Raw genomic sequence first — 26,094 nt, forward strand, 5'->3', positions numbered from 1 at the left:
CTTCGATATGGTTTAGGAATTGGCATTTATCCATCAGTGCAATGCTCAGCTCTTGGGGATTGTTCATCATCATGTAGTATGATATTTAGGCGCAAATTCCATAATTATTCAACCTTATCGGACCTAATTTAATACTATACAGTTACAATACACTTCCATGATGACTATATAGTAAGTCATTAGTTTCTCGAACCTTCCAGGTGCTGTTAATTGCCGTCACTGCTAGTGGCGGGCTGAGGGGTGACAGGAATATATACAGTACGCGCCCGCGTCAAGCGAATTAATGAGACGCGTCTAGATTCAGAAAAACTTGAATACATCCCCATGGCCTCCCGAGCGGCAAAACTCGAGCAACTCCGCCGACTCAAAAAGGCTCGAAGTGGTGTGCTTTCTGATAGCGAAGACGACAATGACGGGGTGATTTACGATGAAGTCGACGAGTCCACATACCGTGATCATAAGCGAAAACAGATGATGGAGGACGATTTCGTGGTTGATGACGACGGCGAGGGCTACGTCGATACCGGTGCCGACGAGTGGGATGATGCCACGCGTCCCAATTACGATTCTGATGACGAAGACAAACCCCAGCAGCAACGCAAGCGTAAAAAGGCGACGAAAGTGGCGAAATCGTCATCCCACATTTCCAACTTCTTCAAGCCTCTGGCAGCCACCGCTGCTGCCGCCCGTCCCCAGGCTAAAGTGGACGCTAACATTGATGACATTTTAAATGATTTTGGTGGAGCCGCTCCCAAACGAATGAAGAAGGACGCGTTTACCATCTCCAAGCAGAAACTGCAACTGCCGACCCCACAAGCGAAATCGCTGCTGTTTTTCTCAATGAAGAAGAGGAAGACTCAACAGGTGGTCACTGATGATTTTGATGATGACTCTGCTATGGATGTTGACGATGTCGGGGTTGAAGAAGACACTCCGCCTCTGGAGCCTATGGTGGCAGAGGAGGAAGAAACCAAACCCATGCCTCTGTCGCCAGTTAAAGTGCTGTCACCTCCTGCAACGCAGGAATCAGAATCGGACTCGGACGATGACATCGTCGTCGTTCGTCCTCGAGCTGCTGCCGTTGCTCCCCGACCGAAAATGTCAACCATCTCCTCAATCAAGGCGAACGTGCTCCAGCTGTCACCGATCCGGGGATCTACAGAAGCAGTTGGCAACAAGCCTAAAGTGCTGCAAAACGCGGTGACCCAGGACGGCAGCTTCAAAATGTTCTGGATTGATTATTCCGTTGCTGATAACACCCTCTTGTTATATGGCAAGATCCTCACCAATGAAGGTAAGCTTGTGAGTGGGGTTGTTCAAGTCAATGATATTCACCGCGAATTATACTTCTTGCCGAAAGAGGGCTACGACGTGAAAGAAGTCTACGAAGATGTGGTGCCTACATTGCAACAAACTTTCGAATTGTCTATGATCAAAGCGAAACCAGAAACCATGAAGTATGCATTTGAAATCCCTGACATACCCCAAGAAACTGAATATCTCAAGGTGTTGTTGCCCTTCAAATTGAAGAACAACTACTACAGACAACTTCCCATTGAGCCGAGCGGCAGAACTTATAGCCATGTGTTTGGCAAATCGGCTGATATTTTTGAGGAATTCATTTTGCAGCGGAATATTATGGGACCGTGTTGGTTAGAAATCAAAGGTGGTGACTTCAATGCCTTGCAAAACAGTTCCCACTGTCAACTCGAAGTGGCTTTGTCTTCGCCTAAATTGGTCACTCCGATTACCAATAATGCTCCACCTGCTCCTCCTTTGAAGCTCATGTCTCTTTCAGTGCAAACGAAGCTTGATGAGAAATCGAATAATCAAGAAATTATTGCTGTGACAATGTCAACATACAAGGATGTCTCGCCTGAGGCTCACGATAATTTGTTAACTCCTTCTGAAGTGGTTACGTTGTGTCGACCAGTGGATTCTCAAGTAATTCTCAAAGATCTTGAGGCTCGGGCCAAGAAAACGAAATTCAACTTGAGAACATTCCCCAATGAAAAGGCTTTACTTAATGTCATGGTAGCTTTAATCAAGAATGCCGACCCTGATGTTTTCATTGGTTACAACTTGCTCCAAGAAATCATCGAAGTCTTGACGCATAGATTGCGCCATCACAATGTCACCTTATGGTCGGCTTTGGGTCGACGTAATCGGAGACTGTGGCCTCAACGCTTTGGCGGGAATTCGAAGTCCACCCTCATGCAAACTACGGAAGTGTTTGCCGGTCGTTTATTGTGTGATATCGCTGGTGACTTGGGTCGTTCGCTTTCCACGAAATGTACCCTGTGGGAACTTTCAGAAATGTATCGGGTTGTTTGTGGTAAACAATATGCTGGTATGGAAGTCAACTGGGCCAATATGTCAAACCCCGACTACTTCATGACCGTCTTGAAGGAAAACAAGACTCAAGCCGAGATCCTGGCTGAAATTGCTTCCGTCATGCAAATTTTGTCGCTTCTGATGCAACTCACCAATATTGCCGGGAATGCTTGGGAAAAAACTCTCGAAGGTACGCGTTCGGGTCGTAACGAGTCGATTCTTTTGCACGAGTTCCGTCGTAACAACTACATTCTTCCTGATAAAGGTGGTGCTGCTGTTCAACAAGCCCAACAAGCTAGAGTCGACAATGAACCTGATGATGCCACCACTCAGACTCGGAACAAAAAGCCTAAGTTTATTGGGGGTTTAGTTTTCGAACCTGAAAAGGGTTTGCACCAAAACTACACGTTGGTCATGGACTTCAACTCTTTGTACCCTTCGATCATCCAGGAATTCAATATCTGCTTCACTACAGTGGCTCGTGACGACTATAATCGGACTCACGACGAGCAGAATGACATGCCCTCGTATCCTGAGAGAGATCAAAACCCAGGTATTCTTCCCAAGTTGTTGAACACTCTCGTCCTGCGGCGTCGGGAAGTGAAGAAATTGCTTAAAGATCCGAAGTTGACGCCTCAACAGCGAGCCCAATTTGACGTCAAGCAGACTGCGTTGAAGTTGACGGCAAACTCGATGTATGGGTGTCTTGGTTACGTCCAATCTCGGTTCTACGCCAAACCGTTGGCTATGTTGGTTACAAACAAGGGTCGTGAAATTTTGATGGACACGAGACAATTGGCAGAACTGGAAGGCCTTAAAGTGGTTTATGGTGATACCGATTCGGTCATGATCAACTCTGGTTGTGCTAACTACAAAGATGCCGTCAAGATTGGTAACGACTTTAAGGGCAAAGTTAACGAGAAGTACAAGTTATTGGAGATTGATATTGATAACGTGTTCAAACGATTGTTGTTGCATGCCAAGAAGAAGTATGCTGCGATGAATGTCACTTATGACAAGGAGCTGGATACGGAGAACCTTAAGTTGGAAGTTAAGGGGTTGGATTTGGTGCGGCGTGAATACTGTCAGCTTTCTAAAGACGTGTCGACGTTTATCCTTGGAAAGATTCTTGGTGAAGATGATGACCATGAGCAATTGTTACAAACGGTGTACGACTATTTGGAGAACTTGAGTCAAGAAGTTCGTGCCAACAAGATTCGTCCTGATAAGTTCCGGATCAATAAGCAACTTTCAAAGGACCCCGAAAAGTATAATGATGCTAAGAGTCAGCCGCACGTGCAAGTTGGTTTACGCCTTAAGAAACAAGGTAAGGTCATCAAGGCTAACTCGGTGATCAGTTATATTATTACTGCCCCCACTGCTGACAACACCAATTCGACGGAAAACGAGCGGGCTCGAGCGTTTCAAGAGGTGATTTCGAACAAAGAGGCTGGCTACTCTCCTGATCCTAACTACTATCTTGAAAAGCAAATTCTCAACCCTGTGCAGCGGTTGTTGGAAGCAGTTGATGGGGTGGACATTGTTCGCGTGGCAGAATGCCTTGGTCTCGATGGCACTAAGTTTGCCCATCGGGAAGCTGCTCGTCATGCTGCTTACGTCCCGATGGAGGCTAATTTGAAGGATGAGGAAAGATTCCTGCAATGTCTGCATTTTGTTGTCACCTGTACATGTGGTAAGCGTTTCCGCTTTGGTGGTATCCAAAGCTCGCCTGATTACAAAGTCGGTTACAATGGTGTCTCGTGTGCTCTGTGCAACCAATCCATCTCTGGGTATACCTTAGCTGCTCAATTGGAGTACGCAATCCGCCGTCATTTGGCTGCTTATTATGCTGGGTGGTTAAGATGCAATGACGCTCTGTGTAACCACCGCACTCGTCAAATTGGTGTTTACGGTAGACGGTGTCACGGAACCGTTGGGTGCAAAGGGGTCATGCGTTATGAATACACTGACCGGGACCTTTACAACCAACTCTTATATTTCAGCTCGCTTTTCGACGTCGACAAGGCGAAGAAGGGCCAGTTGAAGTCGTTGGACATTCCTGGTGTTGAAGCGTTGCCTCATGGTTCGTTGGAGGCGCTTGCGGAGCAGAATCGTGAGTTATTCACCCGGTGCACGTCGGTGCCGGAAAAGTATTTGAGCAACTGTGGTCGTCGCTACGTCAACATGGGATCGATTTTCAACTTCCTCCAGGTATAATACTTGTAATTTTCATAAACATTCATTTTTCGTTAAAACTCTCTTGTAGTTTCAACACTCTGAAACACCCACCACCCCACGCGCGTCTTACCATGGAAGCGTAAATATATTATGACACGATGATAACAAAAAAAAACACCTCAGTATGTTGAACAGTCACTACGAAATCCTTGGTTTCAACCCGGATAAGCAGTCGCCGCTCGAGGTTGAGTTTCTTGTTCGAGATGCTATGGCAATAATCAATACTGAGGGACTGCTTCGAAAAGCCATACTATTGTTTTGCCATCCAACGGTGAGAAAAGTGGTTCCCGATATTGACTGTTACTGGTCTAACTTAGCTGATAAGTGGCTATTTGAAAATGTTCCTAAAGTCATTGTCAATATGCCGGTCAATCAGTTCAGAATCGTTATCGACTTCATCAAGTCAAAGTTCTCCACCAGCTGGTGCATCTTGGGGTTCCTCATTCTGACGGTTAAGTACGGCAACTCTATTCGTTTCATCAAAAGACTTGCAAAACTTCTTGATGTGGGTATTGTGCATGACAACACTATGCTAAATAGTTGGTTTGGGTTGTCATTATTGGATATGATGGGTCAAAGACTAGGTACTATAGCGGTTCCATCCTGGACACAAATCATCAATGATGGTTCCATTGTGAACGCCGTTGACTGTTCAGCAATTCTGGTTTCCTCTTCAACTAATGAGTTCAATGCAGTGAGAACAGAAAACTCGATGGTAACCTTAACAGTGGGACACTCGATTCAGTTCACCGAAGTCTTGGTCACAAAGTTTGACGATACCGCTTGTTCTGTTGTCGGGTGGGTTATCGGTATGGAATCAGCACAGCTTCAGCAAGGATCACAAATTCATTTGACCATGGACCACGCAAAGGGGTTCGACTTAAGCCGGTCTGCTGTACTCGAACTCACAAACGTGAATGTAAACATCAGCCTTATTGATCGCAACTTTATTCCTAGTTTACTGCAGACGTTGGCTCTCGCAATAGGATATCAACCAGATGGAGTCGTGGAGTCCGGGGTCCCCGTCTTGTCAACACCTCCTTCGAAGACAGCCGACCCCAATACTACTAATGCTTGCGACGCCGATATTTACCCCCACGGCGAAACCCTGTTTTTCGATAGCTCCCCCATCAAAATGCCGTACACTAGGCCGCGGCGACATTTTGATTGTGACGACGAGACTGGTGTCATTGATGATCTAATTGATATCAGAGTCGGAGAAGGCATGCTCAGCCCCCCAAATTCAGCCACGGCGTATTCTAATCTTAGCGATCTTGGTAAACGACGCCACTTATTGGTAAAAGAACTTTACCACCTTCAACAACAGGCTCAAGAAAAAACGTCAGAGCTACAAATCATCGACATCGAAATGCAGAAAGTCATGATGGAGTTGGGGCTAGCTCTCGAAGGGTCTAGGTAGTGAAGATGGCTGGTCAGCATCGTTATAGCCCGTAGGCGTTGACAGGCGTAATTGCAAGTTACGCGAGGTGAAACGAAATTCCAGAAATGTATGAAGAACTGTGTGATTTTGGAGAGTTGACAGAGTCGTCAGAATAATTCGTCTATTCTCGGATTCGTACCTACGTCCGCGTCGTCGGGCAATTTTCCGTGCCACAGCCTTGTAGTCATTAAAACTAGTCTCCGTGATTTCCGATTCTGTGATGTCAGACTTCCGTCATTCAGGTCAGGTTTGTGGCTGGCAGCGAGCCCCCGTTTTAGTCTCACTAAAATCCTATGATTACTTACCAACAGAGGAAGAGACTACAAAGTGATTTTGCCAATTGTCACTTTTCCATTTGCCTGTCATTTAAATGGATTTCCGCGCTGGCTGGCTTGTTTCCATGACACGAAATGAGTGTTCTATTGTCAGGACAAACAATAGGATTCGCGCACCTCCACATTTTGGGGGCGGTGCATACACCCACCCACGTAATTTCAGTTTAGCCGTTTGCAGTTGCCCACGATGCCACGTGAACGGAACCAATTATAGCCTTACGAAACTGGCTTCACCTATGGCTGAGGGGTCCAAGGAGCACTTTGCGATCTTTGTGGCACCGTTATTGACAACTTTTTTAAGTGTCAGTGCCAAAAATACCTCCGTATCACGGTGAGGTTGGCTGTTCCTGACTACGCGGGGCGCGCTCATGTCCATTTCAGTGAAGCGCCACCGCCCACCGCCGCAGTTAGACGATGTCGGTCCGGGCCAGCCCCGGAGGGAACTGGTGAGCTGCGAAGTGTCAGCACCCTATTTGTGACCAACGGTTGCCGACTCTTCGCTTAGTAATGTCTGTTTGGTTCTAGCTCTACTTTGGTAGTAAACTCGAAGCCAGTCATGGCCCCCAGTTTTTTTCCTCACTGTGGTAGTTTCGCAAGCAATAGAAGAACCACCAGTGGTGCGGCTGCATATCGCAGCAACGACGCAGTCGCGTAGACAACTGTGCAGAGTGCATGCACGATTGCCCATTTTTGTGACCAGTATACCGGAGGGGGTCCCCAATTGTAATTGTTAGTATAAATACAACTGAAACGCTCGATAGCCAAATTCAAAACCGAAAACAATCACACACCAATGAAGTACACTGCTTTGCTCGCTGTCGCTGCCGTTGCCGCCGCCGAATTCATCCCCCTCCCTGGCCAGGCCGTGGGCTCTGCCGCCTCTGGCTCTGGTGATGCTTCGCAAGCCGCCACCACTGGCGGCTCCGAATTTGTCCCCCTCCCCGGGCAAGTTCTCGCTGCCGACAACGGCTCGCAATCGTCGTCAGCTGCTCCTTCTCAAGCCCCTGAGAATCACGCCGCCCACTCGTCGATCCACGAGCTGAATGTCGACAACCACGGTGCTGCTGCCCCCACTGGCAACGGCACCGCGGCTGCCCCCTCCGTTAGTGTGGCTGAAAACGCCGGAACTAAGTTGCAAGCCGCTGGTGTCGCTGCCGTGGCTGCCGGTGCGTTGTTGTTGTTGTAGTAGACTTGAAATTTAAAATAGTTTAGAAAGATGTGTTTACGTTGTAATGATTAATTTCGCTATTTGTAGGGAGGCCATCATCCCCACATTGTCCGCGCAAGATTGCTTGGTTCTGATACTCTTTAGGTTGCAACCCAAATGCGTGCGTGCGCCCTTCCCCTATGCCTGCATAAGCAAATGAAACGGCGATCACCAGCGGTCTGTGAGTAGAGCGCACCGCACCAAATAGGGCTGGCGAGGCTAATGGTGAAAATCACCGAGGACAACAAGGGCTTCTACGACGCGGTGTACTCGGTGGTGATGCTCATCCCTAAAGGGAAAGTGACCACCTACGGCCACGTCGCGGAATTGGTCCATCGCCCCGCCAACAGCCGCCAGGTGGGGTCGGCGCTAAAACACTCGCACCTCCTCATCAGCCAGTTGGCGGCGATGGACGGCGACAGTGTCAGCTACTCGTACCAGGGGCTCCCGTGGCAGAGAGTGGTAGGTTCAGGCGGTAAGATATCGCCGCGTAGCGACAGTCACGGTGAGCTTGAACAGGTGACGCGTCTTCGACAGGAAGGCGTCGAGGTGTCTGAGGCTCGCGTCGTCAGTTTGGACCGGTACGGCTGGTTCCCGGATGAGGTGTCGTGGTGAACAGGTAATCGTATACCATTATACATTGTCCAATACGTATATAGTACATTAGTCTAAAGTTTTATCTGATCACAAATTTAACTGGAAAGAGATTGCAGTCTGCGGTAATGTTGCTGATCTTCAGAAGAGCCCCTTTCCGGTTGGCGCTTAGGTTTCCGCCGCGGCTTCCGCTTCAATTGCTGTTGCTGCTGCTGCTCCAACTCCTTTTGCACCCGTTTCGATTCTTGCTCCCACCAGCGGGCAAACTCCTCTTCCTGTTGAATTTCCGCAAGACTCTTTTGCTGTTGAGGGAGGTCTCCATTCTCTAATTTGAGCGTTTGTTCAACCATTACCTCAGCAAGAGTGATGCCATTCAGTTTGGGTGACGAGGACGACGAACTCCCGAGAACCGGCATCGATTGTGTATAGTCATGGGAGATCTTTCTTTTCTCTGTCGACTTCTTCTTTTCGGTTGAAGGTGCTGAGTTCTGCCAGGGATTATTCGAAGATATCGGAGTGGCCTGAGTTATAGGCGAGATAGACTCCTCCAGGTTGAGTCGTTTCCGTTGTTTTTGAGACAACTTGGCAATAGGACCAATCTTGGCTTTGGGCTTGGAACGATCCTTCAATTTCTCCTTGTCAATTGACACCTTGGAGTCGATTTGCGAAGACGACTCGGTGGGTGATGGCGATGCCCACGACTGCAGGAAGGGACTCACCCCCAGTTGTAAAGCGGCAAATGCCAGGGTGGTTTTAGGATCAACCGGAGTCTTGGTGACGGCAATCGAATTCAAATTGAGAGGAACCCTCTTCGTAGCCTTCGGTTTAGCGACGGGAGGTGGTGGGGAGTCTTTGCGAGTGGAATTGGAAGCAATACTGCTTGCAGGCGACACTGTCCCTGACACATTTCTCGACAGCGAATTAGAAGATTCAACAACTGGGTTCGGTGGTTGAGATTTCCCTGACTTAACAGACTTGGCAACTGCCTCTCTAAACTGAGCCACATCACTGCGACTGGCTTTAGAGCCTCGGCTCAGTCCTCTTCTCTTCTTAGGTGGCACATCAATCAATGGCTCAAACGCCAAACAGCCACGAGCATCAGAAATGTAAAGCTCATTGAATGCCTCAGTGTCAGCAACAAACAAGCTCAAGTGTTCCGGGTGTTCTTCCAAAAAGGAGACTGGGGTATTATATTCGCCATCGTCATCGACAAAGTCATGCATTTGACATTTGTCGAAAAGAGCAAAGCACTCCTCCACTTGTTTCAAAACTTGTAAATCCAACTTTTCGAGCTTCTCAACCACTTCAGGTAATGCCAAGTGATGGTAAACAAACCAACAGCAATTGGTGAATATCACTTGAGCATTGATCATGGCAGCATGGACAAGGACATCCATATAGTTGTCGTGATTTATGGCGGTCGTAACCCGTGACTCTGCCCAGCGTTGAAGCTCTGGGAGCATTATCTCATCAGCCACTTCCACCACTTCAAGGAGAATATTGATATCGTCATCATTAAGGAGTTCATCAGCTCTACCGTACAAGTGGTGTATAATAATGGTGGCAGCCTCCATTGATACATCGCTCCAGTCGATCGAATCGACTTTATTCCAACGTGAAGAGAGTGCCGTCTCAAAGTAGGCCAGTCTGGAAGCAAGAATGAAAGAATCAACCACAAGAGCTCCATTCGAGGTTTTGATTTCAAGATCACCACAGTTGTTGATTGGCAAGCCTTTCCCTTTCAAACTTTGAACAGGAAACACTCTTTGAAGGGATTCATATTGTGATTTAAGATCTTTGACTTGAGCAGAAGCTTCCGAGGTTGATTTGCACTCGCTCCAAATGGAGAGGGTCTCATCAGCGTAAATTTGGTGTAGAAGGATCAAAAATGGTTTGTAACTGACTCCTGCCAACTTAGTTCCTTCGGGGAAAGGTGTTCCCTTGATTGCCCCTTCGACAAAGATCTCGTCTGAGTTCAAGTTCAATACTTTAGCTAGCTTAGGGTTGCGAGCTTCAATCAAACGATGATGAACTCCCAACTCAGACCCATCGTCTAACTTCACCGTCCAATCAAAATGCTTATAGTGAAAATTGTTGGAGACTCTCGCTTTGATTGAGTCCACATCCTCGGTCATAATGTTGGCGGAAACTGATTGAATCGGTGCCTGAGGTTGTCGTTGCTTCGTTTGTGTGTGACGAGAGTTCCTATCGTGTACCCAATAGTCATCAGACTCAGATGCTGAACTTGTTTCACTGATGTAAGAGTTGTGGAGATTGCCGTCAATCGAATGAACTTGTTTGTGAAATCCACTAGCAACAGCTAAGGGACTCAAAAGTGAGATGTCATAGGCGAAACTGTTGGCTGCCATTTGCACAGGGATAGGATCAGGAGAGTCAAACACAAACCCAAACCGTTCGAAGTCGCCGTCACAACTGACTTTGACCACTCCAACCTGGTCGACCTCCGTCCACTTCTTCTGGTCTCTTTGACGACGGAACACAAACCCATTTCTCGTACAAACGACAATACTACCGCTGGTGGAGATATCAAAATCAACTGCCCTAGTGGTGTGGTCATGAGCTCGCCAGAGAGCAGTGTACTTCGGTTTAGTGTGCTCAAGGGGATTGAATGAGTAAACATCACCAGTATCAGTTAGCACCGCAGCAAACGATTTGGACTTGGTTGACACTTTAATGATGTTTAACGATCTAGTGAGTCTTCCTGGTTTGAACAAATCGAAATTAACCTCACGTGTAGACCGAGTAAGTTTCGGCAACTTATGGTGCTGAGACAGATGGTACACGTGGATGTCATTCTTCGTGGTAACCACCACCATGCACAATTCTGATGTGGCCACCAATTTGATATTGTCACGAAGAGACATGCTCACTGGGGTGCTTTCGATACGACCTTGCATCGTGGTCCCATCGCAAACAACATCGAAGCTCTGGTCATGAATTCTTGAACCCATTTGACCAATATTCAAACCAAAAGTCCAGATTTCGTTTTCGGTGAATACCAAAGAGTGTACTTTAGAACACGCCACCCCGAGGACTTTCTGGTTAGTCTTGATAGCAATCTTGGTCGGAGTAGCCTCAAAGATGTCTTTATAGTTCTTTGACGATTTGGTCGAAGTGAAGCCAAGCTGATTATAACTGTTGAGACCCCATCCGTACACATTATCTGCCGTCACTGCAAGTATATGATTGTTAGAGATGGCGATGACCTCAACGTCCTCGAGCGACTGGTGCCACGACAGATCACCTTTGGAACGAGGTAACGTGTCGTAGACAATACCATCAGCCAGCACTGCTGCCTGGAACCGTTTTGACACGAGATACTGGCGGTAGCGGGTATCGTTTTCTTGAGTAGGATCCTGAGGTTTAATGACAAGGTTGTGGTATATGTCATCGTTAGCGTATAACGCGATGTGAGACCCGCCTCTATCGTCATCCCACGGCACATCAAACACCTTTCTCGTTGGTTTGTCGCACTCAGTAGTCTTCCACCGTTTTTCCAACTTAAGTTTGCCGTCGAAATCGATGTATCGAGGCACGTAGACAAAATCCTGGTAGTTGTTGGACCAAAGCTGTTTTGGGGTGTATCCTGCACGGTCCTTGATCTTGAAAATCGCGTCTGAATCCTTTATTGCTTTCTCCAAGACGTGTAAGCACGCGAGCCGTTTATAGTAGACGGCGTAGTGGAACGGGGTCCAGCCGTTTTCGTAGTCACAGGCACTGGCTAGGGCACGGGCATCGCTGTTTCGTAAAAGGCTCTTGAGCACTTGGGGCTGGTTGGCAAGCACCAGAAGGTGGAGGATGGTTCTTCCGTAGATGTCAACAGAGGCAAGCTGGGCTCGGGATAGCCTGGCCAATCTGTCGTGTATATTCCGTGGCGAGTCATTGTTCATGTTACATTAAGGGAAGTCTTTGGGAACGGCAACGGGGAAAATGGGAAATTAAAAAAGTTGGTGGCGGATGCTTTTACAAAAAGTCGTCTAGGCAACGTGGGCTGCGAAAAAAGGCAGGGCCCATTGCGGGTGGTGATCCCACGCGCAACAATAGATCACGTATGACAAGAATGACTAGATCTTGTGAAGGGAAGATCTGACAAATATTTGAGGTCATTAAGCTCTTAACAGACTACCCGGGAAATATCTCATAGTTTGGTTGGTTGAGATCTGTGCATTTGCCTCAGCTTAGGTCATGGGCTATAGTGGTTATGGTGATGACTACAACTCCAGTATTAACGCGTTCATTAATTATTACTCTGCAATGGCGGCGAATTCCGCTGGATCGATGGTATCCTTCGGGACGTCGTCTTCCGTCGGGATAAAGTAGGCGTTGGATATAAGTCTCTTTTTCACGCCACCAATCTTACCCGTGGGAGGAAGTCTGGGGCGAATGTTTCTTTGCTTCTGAGGAAGTTCGTCGTCCTCGATCATCTCGAGCATGCCGTTTTCTGGAAGTTCAGCGCTCTCGCCCTTCTTCTTCTGTTGCTTGATGTAATGAGCTTTGGACTTTTCATACAACTTGTTGTAGAACGGCTTCAACACTTCCACCTGGCCGTCGATGTCGGCGGCCACCATCATTGGCGGTTCGAAACGAGTAAGATCTTCGTACTTGTTCCGTTTTGAAGCAACACCCGTCTGGTTATATTGGGTGTGAAGTCTAGATGACAAAAGGTAGATGGGAATCGACGAAGACAACATCTTGAATTCCTTATCAAGACCCAACTCTTTAAACCCAAAGAAGTCATCGCCCAAATCGGAGGAGAAGTCACCCGTCATGAACTGTTCTGAGTTATCCTCAAATGACCTTTCACTGAAATTTTCGAGCCCCGGTCTCAATAAATCCTTCAAAAAGTTGGTGAGCTTGCCTCTTAAGCTCTTAAGTTTGTCCTGTTGCTTGATGATGCGCTCTTGGACATAGGTGTACAAATCATCGGGCTTATCCACACCATTTTCAAGCAACGACAGCAATAAAATCTCTCGGGCCGACATCTTATTACGAGAAAAGCTCTCCGAATGCATTTTCATCAGCTTGATAAGGTTCTGCATATACCGTTCAGCCACTTGAGTCAAGGTGTTGATGGCTGAGGGCTCGGTGGTTTCAAACCCGGTTTGCATGGCAATCTTGGCCACGTTTCTCCGCAAGACAGCGTATTGGACATCGCGACTAAAGTTCTCACGGGTGGGGAGTTTGGAAGCGGCGTCAACGTCGACTTCCTTGAGGTACTCGATTTCGGGTTGTTTCATTTGAGTGTGGTGAACAAACTGTTGAGTTTGCATTTGCCGGATAAGAGAGATTTTGAAACAGATCTTACGAATCTCCTGAATCTCACTGATATTTTCAAAGTACACTTTGTTCAACCCCTTATCAAGCGGCAAAACAAACCCCAGCTTGATATTGTCGGCGTTGCCATCAGCCCGTTGGAGATAAATGTCTGCCAACTTATTCTCTTGTTCGTCCTGATCTTCTTGATCAACCCCACCAAACTTTAACCCGGGTAAACCCCCAGTGATATCGTATTCGAGCAAGTAGGGCTCGTCGTTCTCCAATAAGTTGTCCAGCTTTGACAACACGGTCTTATTGTCAAGGTAATGGTTAAAATTCTTGGTGTCACTCAGCTGGCGAATGATGGCGTCGGCGTCAGCCTCGAGGTGGCCGTTCTCCTGGAAAAGCTCCGCCCGCTGGCTGCAGTAGTTAGCACGCAGCTTGGCGGTGATGGTCCGCCACGCCTGCAGTTGCGGGTCAAAGTAGTCCTCGCCCGTTTCCTCGATTAAGTTAGCCTCGTTGTTTTCGTGTTGGTCTTCATCTTCTTCGTCGTCACTAGCTACGGCGGGAGCAGGAGTGCCAGCAGCGGTGGATGCAGTTGGGGGTGGACTGTTAACGGTCTTGGTTGGAAGCTTTGTCGCTGCGGGAGTCAGGTCGTCGGTGGGAGCAGGGGTGCCTCCGGGTATCGGGGTGTCGGCGTCATTTGCTTCCGGCTCGGGCGTGCCTCCTGGCAGAGCGATACTGACGGTTTCCTCAATTTTGATCTCATCAGCACGAGTCCGTTTACGACCTTTGGTTTGAGATTTACCCCCTTCGGTTCTCGGAGTGCCAAGGCGTTCATTCTCGGCTTCTTCTTCCTTCTCTATCTCCAGACGGTTGCGAATAGTTATATCAGGAATGGTCGATGCAAGCTTCTGTGTCTTGGTTTGCATGGCAATGGCGTGGGCTCGTAAGTAGTGACGAGGATCAGCGTTATAGGTTAAGCAATTACTCCAAATCAACATCAAGTCGTCGATAAACTCTTGTTTGGAGTTGTATTGTAACCCTTTAAGCTTCTTCATCACGGTGTTTAAGTCCATGGGTTTCTTGATGATGAGAGCATAATTGGGAGCTTCACGTTTCAGCACTTTATTTAAGAAAGGAGTGGAGTGTTCGGTCATCCCCCGCAATTCGAGGATCACTTTCTCACATGCCTCGTAGAGTTCTTCTTGACCCACACGTTCGTCGTTAGCCCACTTGCCTCGGTTTTTCCGAACGTCCATGAATAATGTTCTTAACTCGAAGTCGGTGAGAGGCACATCGTCACGACGGTGCTGGATGGTGCCAATCAAATGCTGAAGCGACAGAGTCGCCGCCCCCAAGTTGATAGGCACGGCGCCATCCTTTTGGGGTTCTTCTTTTTCCTTTTGCTCCTGGAGTTTCTTGTCCGAACGCTCAAGTTTCCGACGTTTTATCAACGTATCTCGGTCGAACTCAAAGTTGTGGTATACCTTATTAAACTCTTTGAGTTTCACCTGTTCATCGAGGGTGCCGTGGATTTCTGCTGGCAGCTGGTTCTGGCCCGGTTCGGCGGCAGCCGGCTCCAGGTCGGCCACTTCGGGGTGGGACTCGTGGACGGACTCCTTCGGTGCTAACTCCGATGCCGGCACCTTTATTAGCACTTGCCCGTCGTCATTATATTCAATGTCACTTTTGTGGTCTCCCTGGGTGTCCGGGGCACTGTCCATGGGCTGATCCCCATCGTCGTCATCGTCATCATCATCGTCATAATCGTCCTCTTCTTCTCGCGCTGGTTTAGGAGCAGGAGCAACTGGTTCCGCAGGGCGTTTAGCACTATTGGTAGTGTCGTCCAAGTCATTTAGAAGAGCGAAGTCCTCGCTCACTTCCTCTAAATCGCCCATGGTCTGCGACTCGTAGTAGTAATCGACGGCTTTCTCCCAAAGGAGATAGCGCACATGCATCGCCAATGCCCTGATCATGGTGGTGCCATCCTCGACCGCCACCAGATCGGTTTTGTTTTCGATTTGGAGGTAGCAATTGCCCGATATGAAGTTCTGCCACACCACGGGGTCGTCGAGGGCGACGATGTGGTGGAGGATCTTGAGCTGGGTTTCGGTGACGAAGTTGTCGAAAAACCGTTTCGAGTTGAGTTTCTTGGCAAGGAGGAATAGGTTCTCCTCATTGCTTGCCTCGAACGTCCCCAATCTCTCCATGGCCACCTAGTCAAAATGGGGTCTCGGTTACCTTAGTGTGAGGAACGTCAAATTTGTCGCGTTTACGAACGCCTAACTCAGAAACGGTGGAGACTGATGAGACACCACAAATAGGGAATATAGGGCACACTTAGTAGGAGCATTTTCAAGAAAGAATTGTGGTCGTTATGTTTTGTTTATCTTCAATGAGGTATACTAGATTAAATTCTAGCTTATGCTCTTCGATGGTGGTAGTACTCATGGTAATAATCTTTTGTAGGTTTCGTAGTGTCAGCCTTATTGACACTAATTGGAGATAAAGAAAAACGTCAACTTTAGATCCGCCACTTTTTTTATTTTCTCCTATTTTATTTTCTGTGTATTTCTCCTGTAGCTCGCGAATGGCGGTGGTGGGTGGCTATTGACCATCGCGGCCCCCACTGGTTATAGTGGTGATTACAAGCGAATATCTGAATCACCCGACACTATTCTAGATATAATCGTGGTTAGATATCATCATAGTCACAGACTTAGTCGCAACACTAAAGTTTAGGGATGTTCATCATTGGCTATGGGGCTTGTTGACACTCGCGTGACGCTCGGCGACGGGTGGCAACGCCGGGTCAGCGGTGGTGGCCAAAGGTAAGCGACGAGGCGGGTGTGGGTTATGCTATCGTAATCATTAAACATATAGAGTATATATATTTATCTCAGTTCACACGGCGTACTTCTTGGTCCACTCCTTGGCGGTAGCCTCGTACTTGGCCCGGTCTTGCTTGTAGATGTGGGCGATTTCGGGCACCAAAGGATCGTCGGGATTGGCGTCGGTCAAAAGAGAACAGATCGATAACAACACCTTGGAAATGGTCAATGCGGGCGACCATTGGTCTTTTAAGATGTCCAAACAGATGTTACCGTTGGTGTTGATATTGGGGTGGTAGATCTTGGTGGTGAACGCGATCTTGGGCGGCTTGAACGGGTAGTCGGTGGGGAAGTGGATGGAAAGGAAAAACACCCCACCGGCGTAAGGGGAGTCCGGCGGGCCCATGATCGACGCTTGCCAGTGGTATAAGTCGTCGCCGACGGGGCCAGCGGAGCACAGCGAGGGCGGGTCTCTAAGTATGGTTAGTAGCGGCGCCAGTAATAAGTTGCAAATGACAAATATGATACTTACCTCCCCAAGTCGGCCAACTCCTTGTTGATTCTCTTCAACGACATATTTTAACGGTAATGGTGAAAGTGAGAAAAATTTCAACCGGTTTAATGTGTGCGTGGTAGAATTCTTTGCGAATCGACGCAGCCGCTCACATGACCTTGGTGGCGAATGAAAGCATGAGTGCATCGGGTGCAGTTGCGGGATATTTCTAGCCCCACTAGAGGAACGGATCAGGCGTGTAGCGTGGTTCGAGGAGACTGCTACCTAACGCCGAGATAGTCCTTGGAATACACCTAGAGCGTAAGCTACACGACATTCTCTATTTGTCAGTGACTACCTCAGTGATCATTTGGTGGGCGCGCAACTGTCACCCCTCGCTGGGGTGTGTCCACTGCGGTCGACAGCAACCACCGAGGGTCGCTCGATACCACCTCTTTGGGGCTAGGTCGTGGATAAATCATCACGTTTGCTGCCGAGAATATCTGGCGACACTGGTGCCGGCGATAGTCCGATAGTTATTTCGCATACGTACTCCGCTTTCTCGATTAAGGTAGCCGCTAAGCAATGCAGGAAAATATCCACCCGCCGGGACACCTCAGTGTCGACTGAATAAAACCTCGCCGGTGCCGCCTACGGCGATGATAGTGACGTTCTATCTGAAGAATGGCGACATGAGCTCGAGCTCGGGCCGGGTCAACAAGCATTCCCCGAAGCGGACCGCCGTCGCCGACATGAAGAAGATGAGACGCTCAAAGCTCGGGTGTCTCCCCTGCAAAATCAGAAAGAAAAAATGTGACGAACAGAAACCCGTTTGCGGCGACTGCTCCCGTTTATCCAAAGAATGTACTTGGATCGACTACGAAAACATGCTGGAGGACGAGATCAAGAACCTCCGCGAGAAGACCCGCGAGGAAGAATCAAAACATAAACTCCGCCAGCGGCGCCCGAAAAAAGACCCAGCGGTTTCAGAAGCGGCTACGGTACAACCGTCACCAGCTGCTAGCCACATTCCGTACTTACCTACCCAGACAAATACGCCACAAATCGCTGTTGGAACTCCTCCACAACCAGACACTTCCGCGCTTGATTTAGACTACGACGATGCCGAATCCAGGCTGCCACTGGCCTTCCTCCTGTTCTTGAAAGATTTAACTAATTACCAGCCCGATCAGCCTCGATTAACTGAAGTATACGATGAGGGAGAAGCTCCTGATACTAATGAAGACCAGCAGATACGCGATATCGTCAAGCTGCCGAGCTTCCTGTCGCTCATGGAGCTGTTCTCCTACGACCCTGTCACCTCCAGCTATAATCACTTAAACGCTAGCAATAGTTTAAGTTTGAGCCAGAGCAATTACCATAACTTTGTTGCCCAAGTGAACCAGATCCTCACGCCATTACTGACCCAGGAGCCAAGCTATATGCCTGATTTAATCCTGGGCACCGCCAACTACTTGTATTCATACTACGTGGAGACGTTATCGCAACAGGTGCTGATTGCCCCTAATTCTCAGGACGGCTCCAATTCGTACCAAAAAGTGTTCCTTCCCTTGGCACACAAAAACCAGGGTGTTCTCTACGCCATTCTCGGCTGGGCCGGGTTTCATCTTGGCGGCGAATGGCAGGTGGAAGGGGCAAAGTATACCGAAATGGCCATCGAGCAAATCAATAAGGAATTGTTCAATGACCCCGTGACCGATATCAGTCGCCCGCTGCTACAGTCGACATCGTTAGCCAAGATGGATCGTGACCAAATCTTAGTGAAATTGGCGACACTTCTCATCTTATGTGGCTCAGAGATTTGTCGGGGTGACGTCAAAAACTGGTCCATCTTCCTCAAATGGGGGTGGAAGCTATTGGCAGCCAACGGAGGCATTCTTCAGTTTAATAAGTCAAAAGAAGAACACTGGCTCATCTCTAATTTCGCCTACCACGACTTGTTGCTGTCGCTGTCAAACGAACGTGGCACGTATTTTGACCTGAAGGAGTACGACGAGATCTTTCTCGATAAGCAAGGGTGGTCTCGCGGCAGTTTGAACCCGTTGCTTGGTGTTGCCAAGCGGCTTATCCGCATCATCGGCGATATCCTGACATTGTTGTACGACTCGAAGCGGCTGCTTAACTCGTACTATAACCGTGACTTGAGCCCCTTCCATGTTAGTGACGACGATGTGGCGCTGGAAGGCAGTGAGCACGGGATGATCTCGCGACTTTTGTTGCTGGTGATTGAAAAAGCCAAGCACTTGGAGACGGAAATTGAAAACTGTGTGGCTGATCCGCTAGATTTGGTGGGGCTTACCGACGAAGAGATGGAGCTTCAGCTTACGATGTTTGAAGCGTTCCAAATAAGCGCCAAATTGTTCCTCAAACAGCTGATCATGAAGTGTAACCCGCTGATGCTCGAGTGTCAAGTGCTTAATAACGACTTAATCAAGTGTCTCGACATTCTTGTGGGTACAGGAGTGCAACTGGCGCTTGTGTTCCCTTGGTTTATGGCCGGTATCCATCTGGTGACCCCTCATGACCGCAACTTGATGAGAAAGCGGTTTGACAACTTCAGCAAACACTACGGCATGTGGAACGTCAGTCGCGCCAAGTACGTGATGGAACGAGTGTGGGAGCAGAATCTCCATGGCAACAACGTGGTTGACTGGTACGCCATCCTTAAAGACTTGGACTGGGATATCAGTTTCGCATAGACATATAATGACTAATGACATACACCTAATGGAAATAAATGTAAAACCTAATCCAATGACAATACAATGTAGTAGAGACTTAAATGGAATCTACTGGGCTAGCACGTCCATTTAATGAGAAGGCTGCGGTCATGGAAATTTCGTGCAAACATCAGTGCCGCAATTCTGAATACCAAAGATCAATTAACCAAAACAGAATAAACGATTTCTACTTCATTCACATCAAATTCAAAGCGTATACCCGTCTTTTTCATCTCATCTCATTATATAAGCTTTTTCAAGGTCGCACTTTTCGCCTGGCGGGTGAAGAGGGCATCGCGAAATTCTTAGCAATTTTTCCTCATCACCATGGCTGGGATTGACTACCTCCTCTTTGAAGAGGCCACGGGCTACGCGATCTTCAAGGTGCTTATTCAGGCCGACGACATCGCCGGCCGGTCGCAAGAAGTGCAGCAGGCCGCCGCCGACCTCGGCAAGTTCCTGAAGATGCTCGAGTTGGTGTCGTTCGCCCCGTTCAAGGGCGCCGCCCAGGCGTTGGAAAACGCCAACGACATCTCCGAAGGGATCATGTCGGACTACTTGAAGTCGGTGATCGAGCTCAACATCCCCAAGGGCTCCGACAAGAAGCGCGTGGTGTTGGGGGTCTCCGACAAGAACTTGGGTCCTTCGATCAAAGAGGTGTTCCCCTGGATCGACTGTGTGCTGAACGAAACCGTCCAGGACTTTTTGCGCGGGATCAGAAACTTTGGCGACAAGTTGCTCAAGAACTTGCAGCTGGGAGACCTCGAACGGGCCCAGTTGGGGTTGGGGCACGCCTTCTCGAGAGCTAAGGTCAAGTTCTCGGTGCAGAAGAACGACAACCACATCATCCAGGCGATTGCGCTTTTGGACCAGTTGGACAAGGACATCAACACCTTCTCGATGAGAGTCAAGGAGTGGTACGGGTGGCACTTCCCTGAGTTGGCCAAGATTGTCCCCGACAACTACACCCACGCCAAGTTGGCGCTTTTCATCAAGGACAAGCTGGCGCTCACCGACGACTCCCTCCACGACGTTGCTGCCATTGTTGGTGACGATTCTGGCGTCGCCCAAAGAGTTATCGACAACGCTAAGATCTCGATGGGGCAAGACCTCTCGGAAGAAGACATGGCCAACGTCGCCACTTTTGCCGAACGCGTGGTCAACCTCACCGACTACCGCCAAGATCTCTACAAGTACTTGACCGACAAGATGCACACCGTCGCCCCCAACCTTTCGACGCTTATTGGTGAAGTGGTCGGGGCCCGGTTGATTTCGCACGCCGGGTCGTTGACCAACCTTTCGAAGCAAGCCGCCTCCACCGTGCAGATTCTCGGTGCCGAAAAGGCGTTGTTCAGAGCGCTTAAGACCAAGGGCAACACTCCCAAGTACGGGTTGATTTACCACTCGTCGTTCATCGGCAAGGCGCTGGCGAAGAACAAGGGGAGAATCTCGCGCTACCTCGCCAACAAGTGCTCGATCGCCCTGAGAATCGACAACTACTCCGACCAGCCCACCACCGTGTTTGGTGAGGTGTTGAAGAAGCAAGTCGAGGACAGACTCAACTTCTACGACACCGGTGCCCCGCCGATCAAGAACTCCGACGCCATCAAGGAGGCGATGGAGCTTGCCGGCGTGCAAATGGGCGACCTTGTTGACAACGTGAAGGAAGCCAAGAAGGAAGTCAAGGAAGAAGACGATGAGGAAGAAGAAGAAGAAGACAAGAAGGAAAAGAAGAAGGAAAAGAAGGACAAGAAGGAAAAGAAGGAAAAGAAGGAAAAGAAGGAAAAGAAGGAAAAGAAGGACAAGAAGCGGTCGCGCGAAGACGACGACGACAAGGACGACAAGAAGCTGAAGAAGGAAAAGAAGGCCAAGAAGGAAAAGAAGCTGAAGTCGAAGGACTAACTCCATCTGTACATTATCTGAATATTACGATCTAAGGTAGAATAATTGTAGTCTCATTTTATTGCTATTAACTAAAATACATTGTCGTCTCTCATGTCTCTTGATCTCAATGCGATGCTGTGTCGTCTTGATAGAATTGGTGTTAGTGGTGGTAGTCGGGGACGGCGTACTCGTAGACAAAGTCGCTGGTGTCGCTTTCGTAAATCAGCAGCGACATTGTGATTCTGGCGTCGTTGCGCCGCAATTTCGACACCGTCAAGTAGACGCCTCGCAGGTAGTCGTAGGGCAAACTAAACTCGTGGTCGTGGAAGTGGTAGTAGCGGTCATAGCAAGCAATATAGAAGATCTCGTCGAGTAACCGACGAGCCAGGGGCCGCCACGAGAGCGTCAGCAGCCGCTGGGCTAATTGCTGAAGCAGTACTTGAGGGTTTCTCAAGATCAGCATCAACACATCAATACGTCCTTCTCGCTCCAAGTGGTCGGGCTCGGTGTGGTTGACGTGCAACGGCCACCACTGCGGCTTGGAACTGTTGCCCAACTTGTACGGGTGGCTCGCCTGCTTATTTGGTTGAATAATCTTGATCCACTGCTTGGCCAAGTCCTTACAACAGATCTGGGAGATCAGGACGAAGAGGTCGTAGTACTGGGCCATGAGCTGGGTCTTATTCTGATGGTCCCAGTGGATGGTGATGACATCCTTAAGCACGGGACGAATGAGCCAAATTTGGGGATGGCGATCGTTGTCGTCTTCGCTCCACCCTTCCAGCGTCCACACTCGTTTGACGCCGGTGACGTCGTGCTTGGTCATGATCATAAACGAGAGGCTTTCGACCTTGGCGATGGTGTTCAAGCAGTTGCTGATGCTGAGCATCTGGTCGTCCAAGTTCATGACGTGAGTGTACGTATAAATGAGAGATGTGAGGAGTCGTGCTGATATATATATATATTACCGGGTTGTAAGTCAAGAATCAGGGGTGCCAGGGTTTTTATTTTTTCACTCGTGGTGGTGGGCGGCACGTCGCTGCTGAGGATCTGAGATACGAAACCACAAAACGCATGGACTAGAGTTTAGACAGATAGGTAAAAGTGGTATGAAAACTGGAGCTATAGTTGAAGGTGGCGGGGTCGATTATGGGTCTATTTAGTCGTTGGAAAGGTATTCTCTAGTGGGGGGGGTTCCTGGTATCGGGTATTATTTTATATGCGGGGTGGGGTGGTGTCCTCAGGGGCGGCAAAGGCTCGTCACGGAATCGCGTATCCACGCCCCTCGAGATGGCCGTTGGCTGACGCTACCCCCTAAGTGGTGATACGTGATTACTACTAATTTCACCTACGACAATTCGAATGCTTTATGCCTTCTTAGTTGGTGCCGCTTCATGTGTTAGGTGTTGGTGGGTATTTCAGGCTTGAGACACCCACCCCGTGCTTGAGCTGCGACCAGGGTCGAGAAGAGAGGGGGAGCGGTGTGCTGCGGGCCCGTAAATTAGTGTGTGGGTGGGGCCGGGGCTGCTGTGCGCAGAGTATGGGGTTGCCCTCGAATACAATGATGGTGATGAGGGTTTGGGGCGTGTTACTGTATAGAGGAACAAGGGGGGGCTATGGTTGAGTCGCCGTCTCCAGGCAGAGTTTGCATGGCATTTCCGCACGGGCGGCATGGGGTTTTATTGTTGATGGTAGAATGTGGGTCGATGGGGTTTTAAGTGCGATGAGGCTTATCGTGCCTATGTGCCAGAATTTAATAGAAAAAAAATCGAATTTTGAGGTCCGGTCACGTGATGCTAAACCCGAGAAATATGGGAACCATCATCGAGATAACTAATGATGACTAATAAATTGAATTTATTTATTGGAAGTGGTGAATGTGGGAGTCCTACTTAAAGTCAAATATGGCATTAGTCCTAACTTACCACTACTGGTTAGTAAGCCTAAACTGTAGTTCGCTCATTGCCATTGTCATTCCGATATGGATTATGGACTACGGTTCTTTACGGTCTAGACCCTCGCACTTACAATTGTCCTAGTAATGAACCCTAGTCAAACACGCGACTGCCATTGTTGGTGAGGCTGACAATGAAAGCCAGGCACCAGTCATTCGTGTACTAAAACTTGTAAATGAGAATTGTAAGTTAAATATGTCATGTATGTATGTATGTGTGTATGCCTAGTCGAAGATGAGGATGTAGGCCTTCTTCCAGAAGGGGGCCCGCTTGAAGTTTTCCTTCGCCTCCAACTTCTCCAACTCCAACACCTCGGGGTCGTAGATGACGCGGCCCTTGTCGATGTCAATCTCCGACAACGGCTTCCACAACCGCCACGTCCAGAAGCGCCACCCTTGGCTGTAGAGCTTGTGGGCGACCCACAGGACAAGGAAGAAGATCACCCCCAAGTACGCCTGGAAGAAGTTGGCGATGTCGACGTCGTGGCCGTTTTTGGGCCACAACCCCGTCCAGAACTGGGCGAGCAAGATGGCAAAGTTGATCACCAGGCACAGGATCGCCCCGTAAATCCCCGTGGGCGACCGGTAGGCGAGCGACAGCAACGGGATGTTGTTGTATTTAAGCGCTTGACGCCATCTGAGGAAGATGATGCCGACAAAGAACCACAAGATGATGAAAGACAACGCCGAGATCGCCAACATCCAGTTGAACACGGCGGTTTCGTTTTCGTACTCGGCGATAAACGCAAAGAACATCGCCAACGTCGACACGATCATCGCCCTGAGGGGTCTCCCCTTACGATCGACGTAGTCGAACCATTTGGGGGCAAGCCCTTGTTCGGCAAGCGAGTGGAGCAAGCGACAGGTGGAGTAGAAGGCGGCGGTGCCCACTGAGGTGACCGAGATGAGAATGACGGCGTTGATGAATGACGGGAGCACCTTGATGCCGTGGAGAGAAGCGGCAAGCACGTAAGGCGATGCCGAGGTGGCAGCAGAGCCGGAGTTCAACAAGTGGGGGTCGTTGGAGGGGACCAACAACCCGATCATACACAACGAGCCGAGGAAAAGCACCGTGACCTTGAACCAAGTGAATTTCGATGCTGATTTAATGGCGCGAGTCGGGTTTTTCACTTCAGCCGCAGAAAGCGAAATGAATTCGGAGCCACCAAGAGAGAACGCCCCGGCGGCGAACGTGGTACAAAACCCGCGGAACCCGTTGCCCCAGGCTCCCGGGTCGTGGTAGTATTTACCGCCGATAAAACCGGAGGGACTGGCGCCACAAGTGACGCAAATGCCGAAAATGATAAAACCAGAAACCATGAGTACTTTACAGAGATTGAAAAAGTACTCGGCTTCCCCGTAGACGCGGGACGAGATATTGAGCAAAAGCACCACCACGATGAAGATGGGCACCCACGCGTCGGGGTTGATGGTGGTGGTCCAGTATTTAATGGTCATGGTGGCGGTGACAATTTCCAAGGGAATGACGACGAGCCAGTTTAAGTAGTAGTTCCAGCCCAACGCGGCACCCAATGAATCATCGATAAACTTGGCCGAGTACAGCTGGAACCCCCCGGGGAGCCCCGGGTAGGCGATGGCGATCTCGGAGAGACAGTTGACCATGGGGATCAACATGATGTAGCCAAGGACGGCGTAGGCGACCAAGAGACCCGCGGGACCAGCCGAGGCCAATTTACTCAGCGCCGCGACCAACAACCCGGTGCCGGTGCCGGTGGAGATGGCCATCACCTGGAGATGGCGCTTGCTGATCCCCTGGACCAACTGGCCTTCTTCGTGCAGCTTTTCCAGCCGCTTGAACCCGTCCTTGAACTCCTGCCATTTCGTCTTGGGCTCGTCGGAGTAGTACGGCAGGTCGACCTGGGACACCAACTCGAGGTTGCCCGAGTACTTTTCCTCCGGCGTCGTGCTCTTCTCAGACACCATGATTATGTGGAGGTGGGAGATGTGGGGTGCGGGAGACGAATCTGTGTGGGGAAGTCACAGTATTTAAACAACGGCGCCCCGGGGTAGTGGGGTAGGCCGAGCGGGCAGGTGCGTCATTGCCCGTCCCACCCCATCGCCGTTTGGCATGTTGCTCACTGCAGCTGGTTATTTTTTTTTCTCTGCGGGGGGGCAGCACACGAGTGCAATGAGAAGCGAGCATCGCAGAAAAACAGGCAACTCAAACGAGAGCACACAGGGGGAGGTCATGGGGAATATGGGTATACTGTAGAGGTTTGGGCATAGGTGTACGTTTTGTGGGCAATACAAGGTGTGGGGTTGGGCTGGGGGGTGGCTTTTTCAAAATACGAGGGCTTGGGCAGGGTCAGAACGAGGAGGATGGTGGTGGCAGAGGGGTTCAGTCGAAGAGGGGGGGTGCCCACATCTGACCCCTCAGTGGGCATGACGGCGTTCGCCGCGTCGCTAGGCGAGCGGTGCGGAACCAGTGGGTGTGCGACGAGTACATGCTATCAGTCACACGTCACTGGAAAGGGCCTATCAACTACAGGGTTTGCCACCAATGATCGGGCGCTGGTGTATCTCGAGATCTGATCTCACGTTATCGTGTCGTTCTCGAAGTAAGCGATACCCGAATGCCGCCTGCAGGCTAATCGTGTGCTATCGCAGTGAGGTGTTTGCCGCCATGACGCAGTGTCGGTGACAGTTACCAGAATGGAATTTCAGGGCTCATCCGCTAACCACACCAGTTGTACGATAATGCAACTGTTGGCGCGGTTCCCCACACCGATACGAGGGGACAA

The 26,094-nt window shown here is 49.4% G+C and overlaps 11 protein-coding genes across 11 annotated transcripts; 6 read left to right on the forward strand and 5 right to left on the reverse strand. All coding sequences in view use genetic code 12, as the record gives it.

Annotated features, from left to right (window-relative positions):
- Nucleotides 1-324: 324 nt before the first annotated feature.
- Nucleotides 325-4,551, forward strand: POL1 (DNA-directed DNA polymerase alpha catalytic subunit; the record flags this gene model as incomplete). Its single annotated transcript, XM_034156777.1, has 1 exon — nt 325-4,551. One exon carries the CDS (start codon nt 325-327, stop codon nt 4,549-4,551), a length of 4,227 nt encoding a protein of 1,408 aa, XP_034011281.1.
- Nucleotides 4,552-4,696: 145 nt separating this feature from the next.
- Nucleotides 4,697-5,992, forward strand: DIURU_003959 (uncharacterized protein; the record flags this gene model as incomplete). Its single annotated transcript, XM_034156778.1, has 1 exon — nt 4,697-5,992. One exon carries the CDS (start codon nt 4,697-4,699, stop codon nt 5,990-5,992), a length of 1,296 nt encoding a protein of 431 aa, XP_034011282.1.
- A 1,149-nt stretch (nt 5,993-7,141) lies between these two features.
- On the forward strand, nt 7,142-7,534 carry DIURU_003960 (uncharacterized protein; the record flags this gene model as incomplete). Its single annotated transcript, XM_034156780.1, has 1 exon — nt 7,142-7,534. The coding sequence occupies one exon, from the start codon at nt 7,142-7,144 to the stop codon at nt 7,532-7,534; it is 393 nt and encodes a 130-aa protein (XP_034011283.1).
- A 243-nt stretch (nt 7,535-7,777) lies between these two features.
- DIURU_003961 (uncharacterized protein) lies at nt 7,778-8,170 on the forward strand (the record flags this gene model as incomplete). Its single annotated transcript, XM_034156781.1, has 1 exon — nt 7,778-8,170. One exon carries the CDS (start codon nt 7,778-7,780, stop codon nt 8,168-8,170), a length of 393 nt encoding a protein of 130 aa, XP_034011284.1.
- Nucleotides 8,171-8,247: 77 nt separating this feature from the next.
- DIURU_003962 (uncharacterized protein) lies at nt 8,248-12,060 on the reverse strand (the record flags this gene model as incomplete). Its single annotated transcript, XM_034156782.1, has 1 exon — nt 8,248-12,060. The coding sequence occupies one exon, from the start codon at nt 12,058-12,060 to the stop codon at nt 8,248-8,250; it is 3,813 nt and encodes a 1,270-aa protein (XP_034011285.1).
- A 354-nt stretch (nt 12,061-12,414) lies between these two features.
- Nucleotides 12,415-15,639, reverse strand: SPT7 (SAGA histone acetyltransferase complex subunit; the record flags this gene model as incomplete). The annotated part of the gene is made up of 1 exon (XM_034156783.1): nt 12,415-15,639. The coding sequence occupies one exon, from the start codon at nt 15,637-15,639 to the stop codon at nt 12,415-12,417; it is 3,225 nt and encodes a 1,074-aa protein (XP_034011286.1).
- Nucleotides 15,640-16,333: 694 nt separating this feature from the next.
- UBC4 (E2 ubiquitin-conjugating protein) lies at nt 16,334-16,666 on the reverse strand (the record flags this gene model as incomplete). The annotated part of the gene is made up of 1 exon (XM_034156784.1): nt 16,334-16,666. The coding sequence occupies one exon, from the start codon at nt 16,664-16,666 to the stop codon at nt 16,334-16,336; it is 333 nt and encodes a 110-aa protein (XP_034011287.1).
- A 746-nt stretch (nt 16,667-17,412) lies between these two features.
- Nucleotides 17,413-19,473, forward strand: UGA3 (Uga3p; the record flags this gene model as incomplete). The annotated part of the gene is made up of 1 exon (XM_034156785.1): nt 17,413-19,473. One exon carries the CDS (start codon nt 17,413-17,415, stop codon nt 19,471-19,473), a length of 2,061 nt encoding a protein of 686 aa, XP_034011288.1.
- Nucleotides 19,474-19,821: 348 nt separating this feature from the next.
- On the forward strand, nt 19,822-21,396 carry SIK1 (snoRNP complex protein; the record flags this gene model as incomplete). Its single annotated transcript, XM_034156786.1, has 1 exon — nt 19,822-21,396. The coding sequence occupies one exon, from the start codon at nt 19,822-19,824 to the stop codon at nt 21,394-21,396; it is 1,575 nt and encodes a 524-aa protein (XP_034011289.1).
- A 142-nt stretch (nt 21,397-21,538) lies between these two features.
- Nucleotides 21,539-22,285, reverse strand: DIURU_003967 (uncharacterized protein; the record flags this gene model as incomplete). Its single annotated transcript, XM_034156787.1, has 1 exon — nt 21,539-22,285. The coding sequence occupies one exon, from the start codon at nt 22,283-22,285 to the stop codon at nt 21,539-21,541; it is 747 nt and encodes a 248-aa protein (XP_034011290.1).
- A 1,272-nt stretch (nt 22,286-23,557) lies between these two features.
- On the reverse strand, nt 23,558-25,276 carry DIURU_003968 (uncharacterized protein; the record flags this gene model as incomplete). The annotated part of the gene is made up of 1 exon (XM_034156788.1): nt 23,558-25,276. The coding sequence occupies one exon, from the start codon at nt 25,274-25,276 to the stop codon at nt 23,558-23,560; it is 1,719 nt and encodes a 572-aa protein (XP_034011291.1).
- Between the last annotated feature and the right edge of the window lie 818 nt (nt 25,277-26,094).

The sequence above is a fragment of the Diutina rugosa genome, assembly GCF_008704595.1.
Source record: "Diutina rugosa strain CBS 613 chromosome Unknown scaffold27_size161568, whole genome shotgun sequence".
Taxonomy (NCBI): Eukaryota; Fungi; Ascomycota; class Pichiomycetes; order Serinales; family Debaryomycetaceae; genus Diutina; species Diutina rugosa.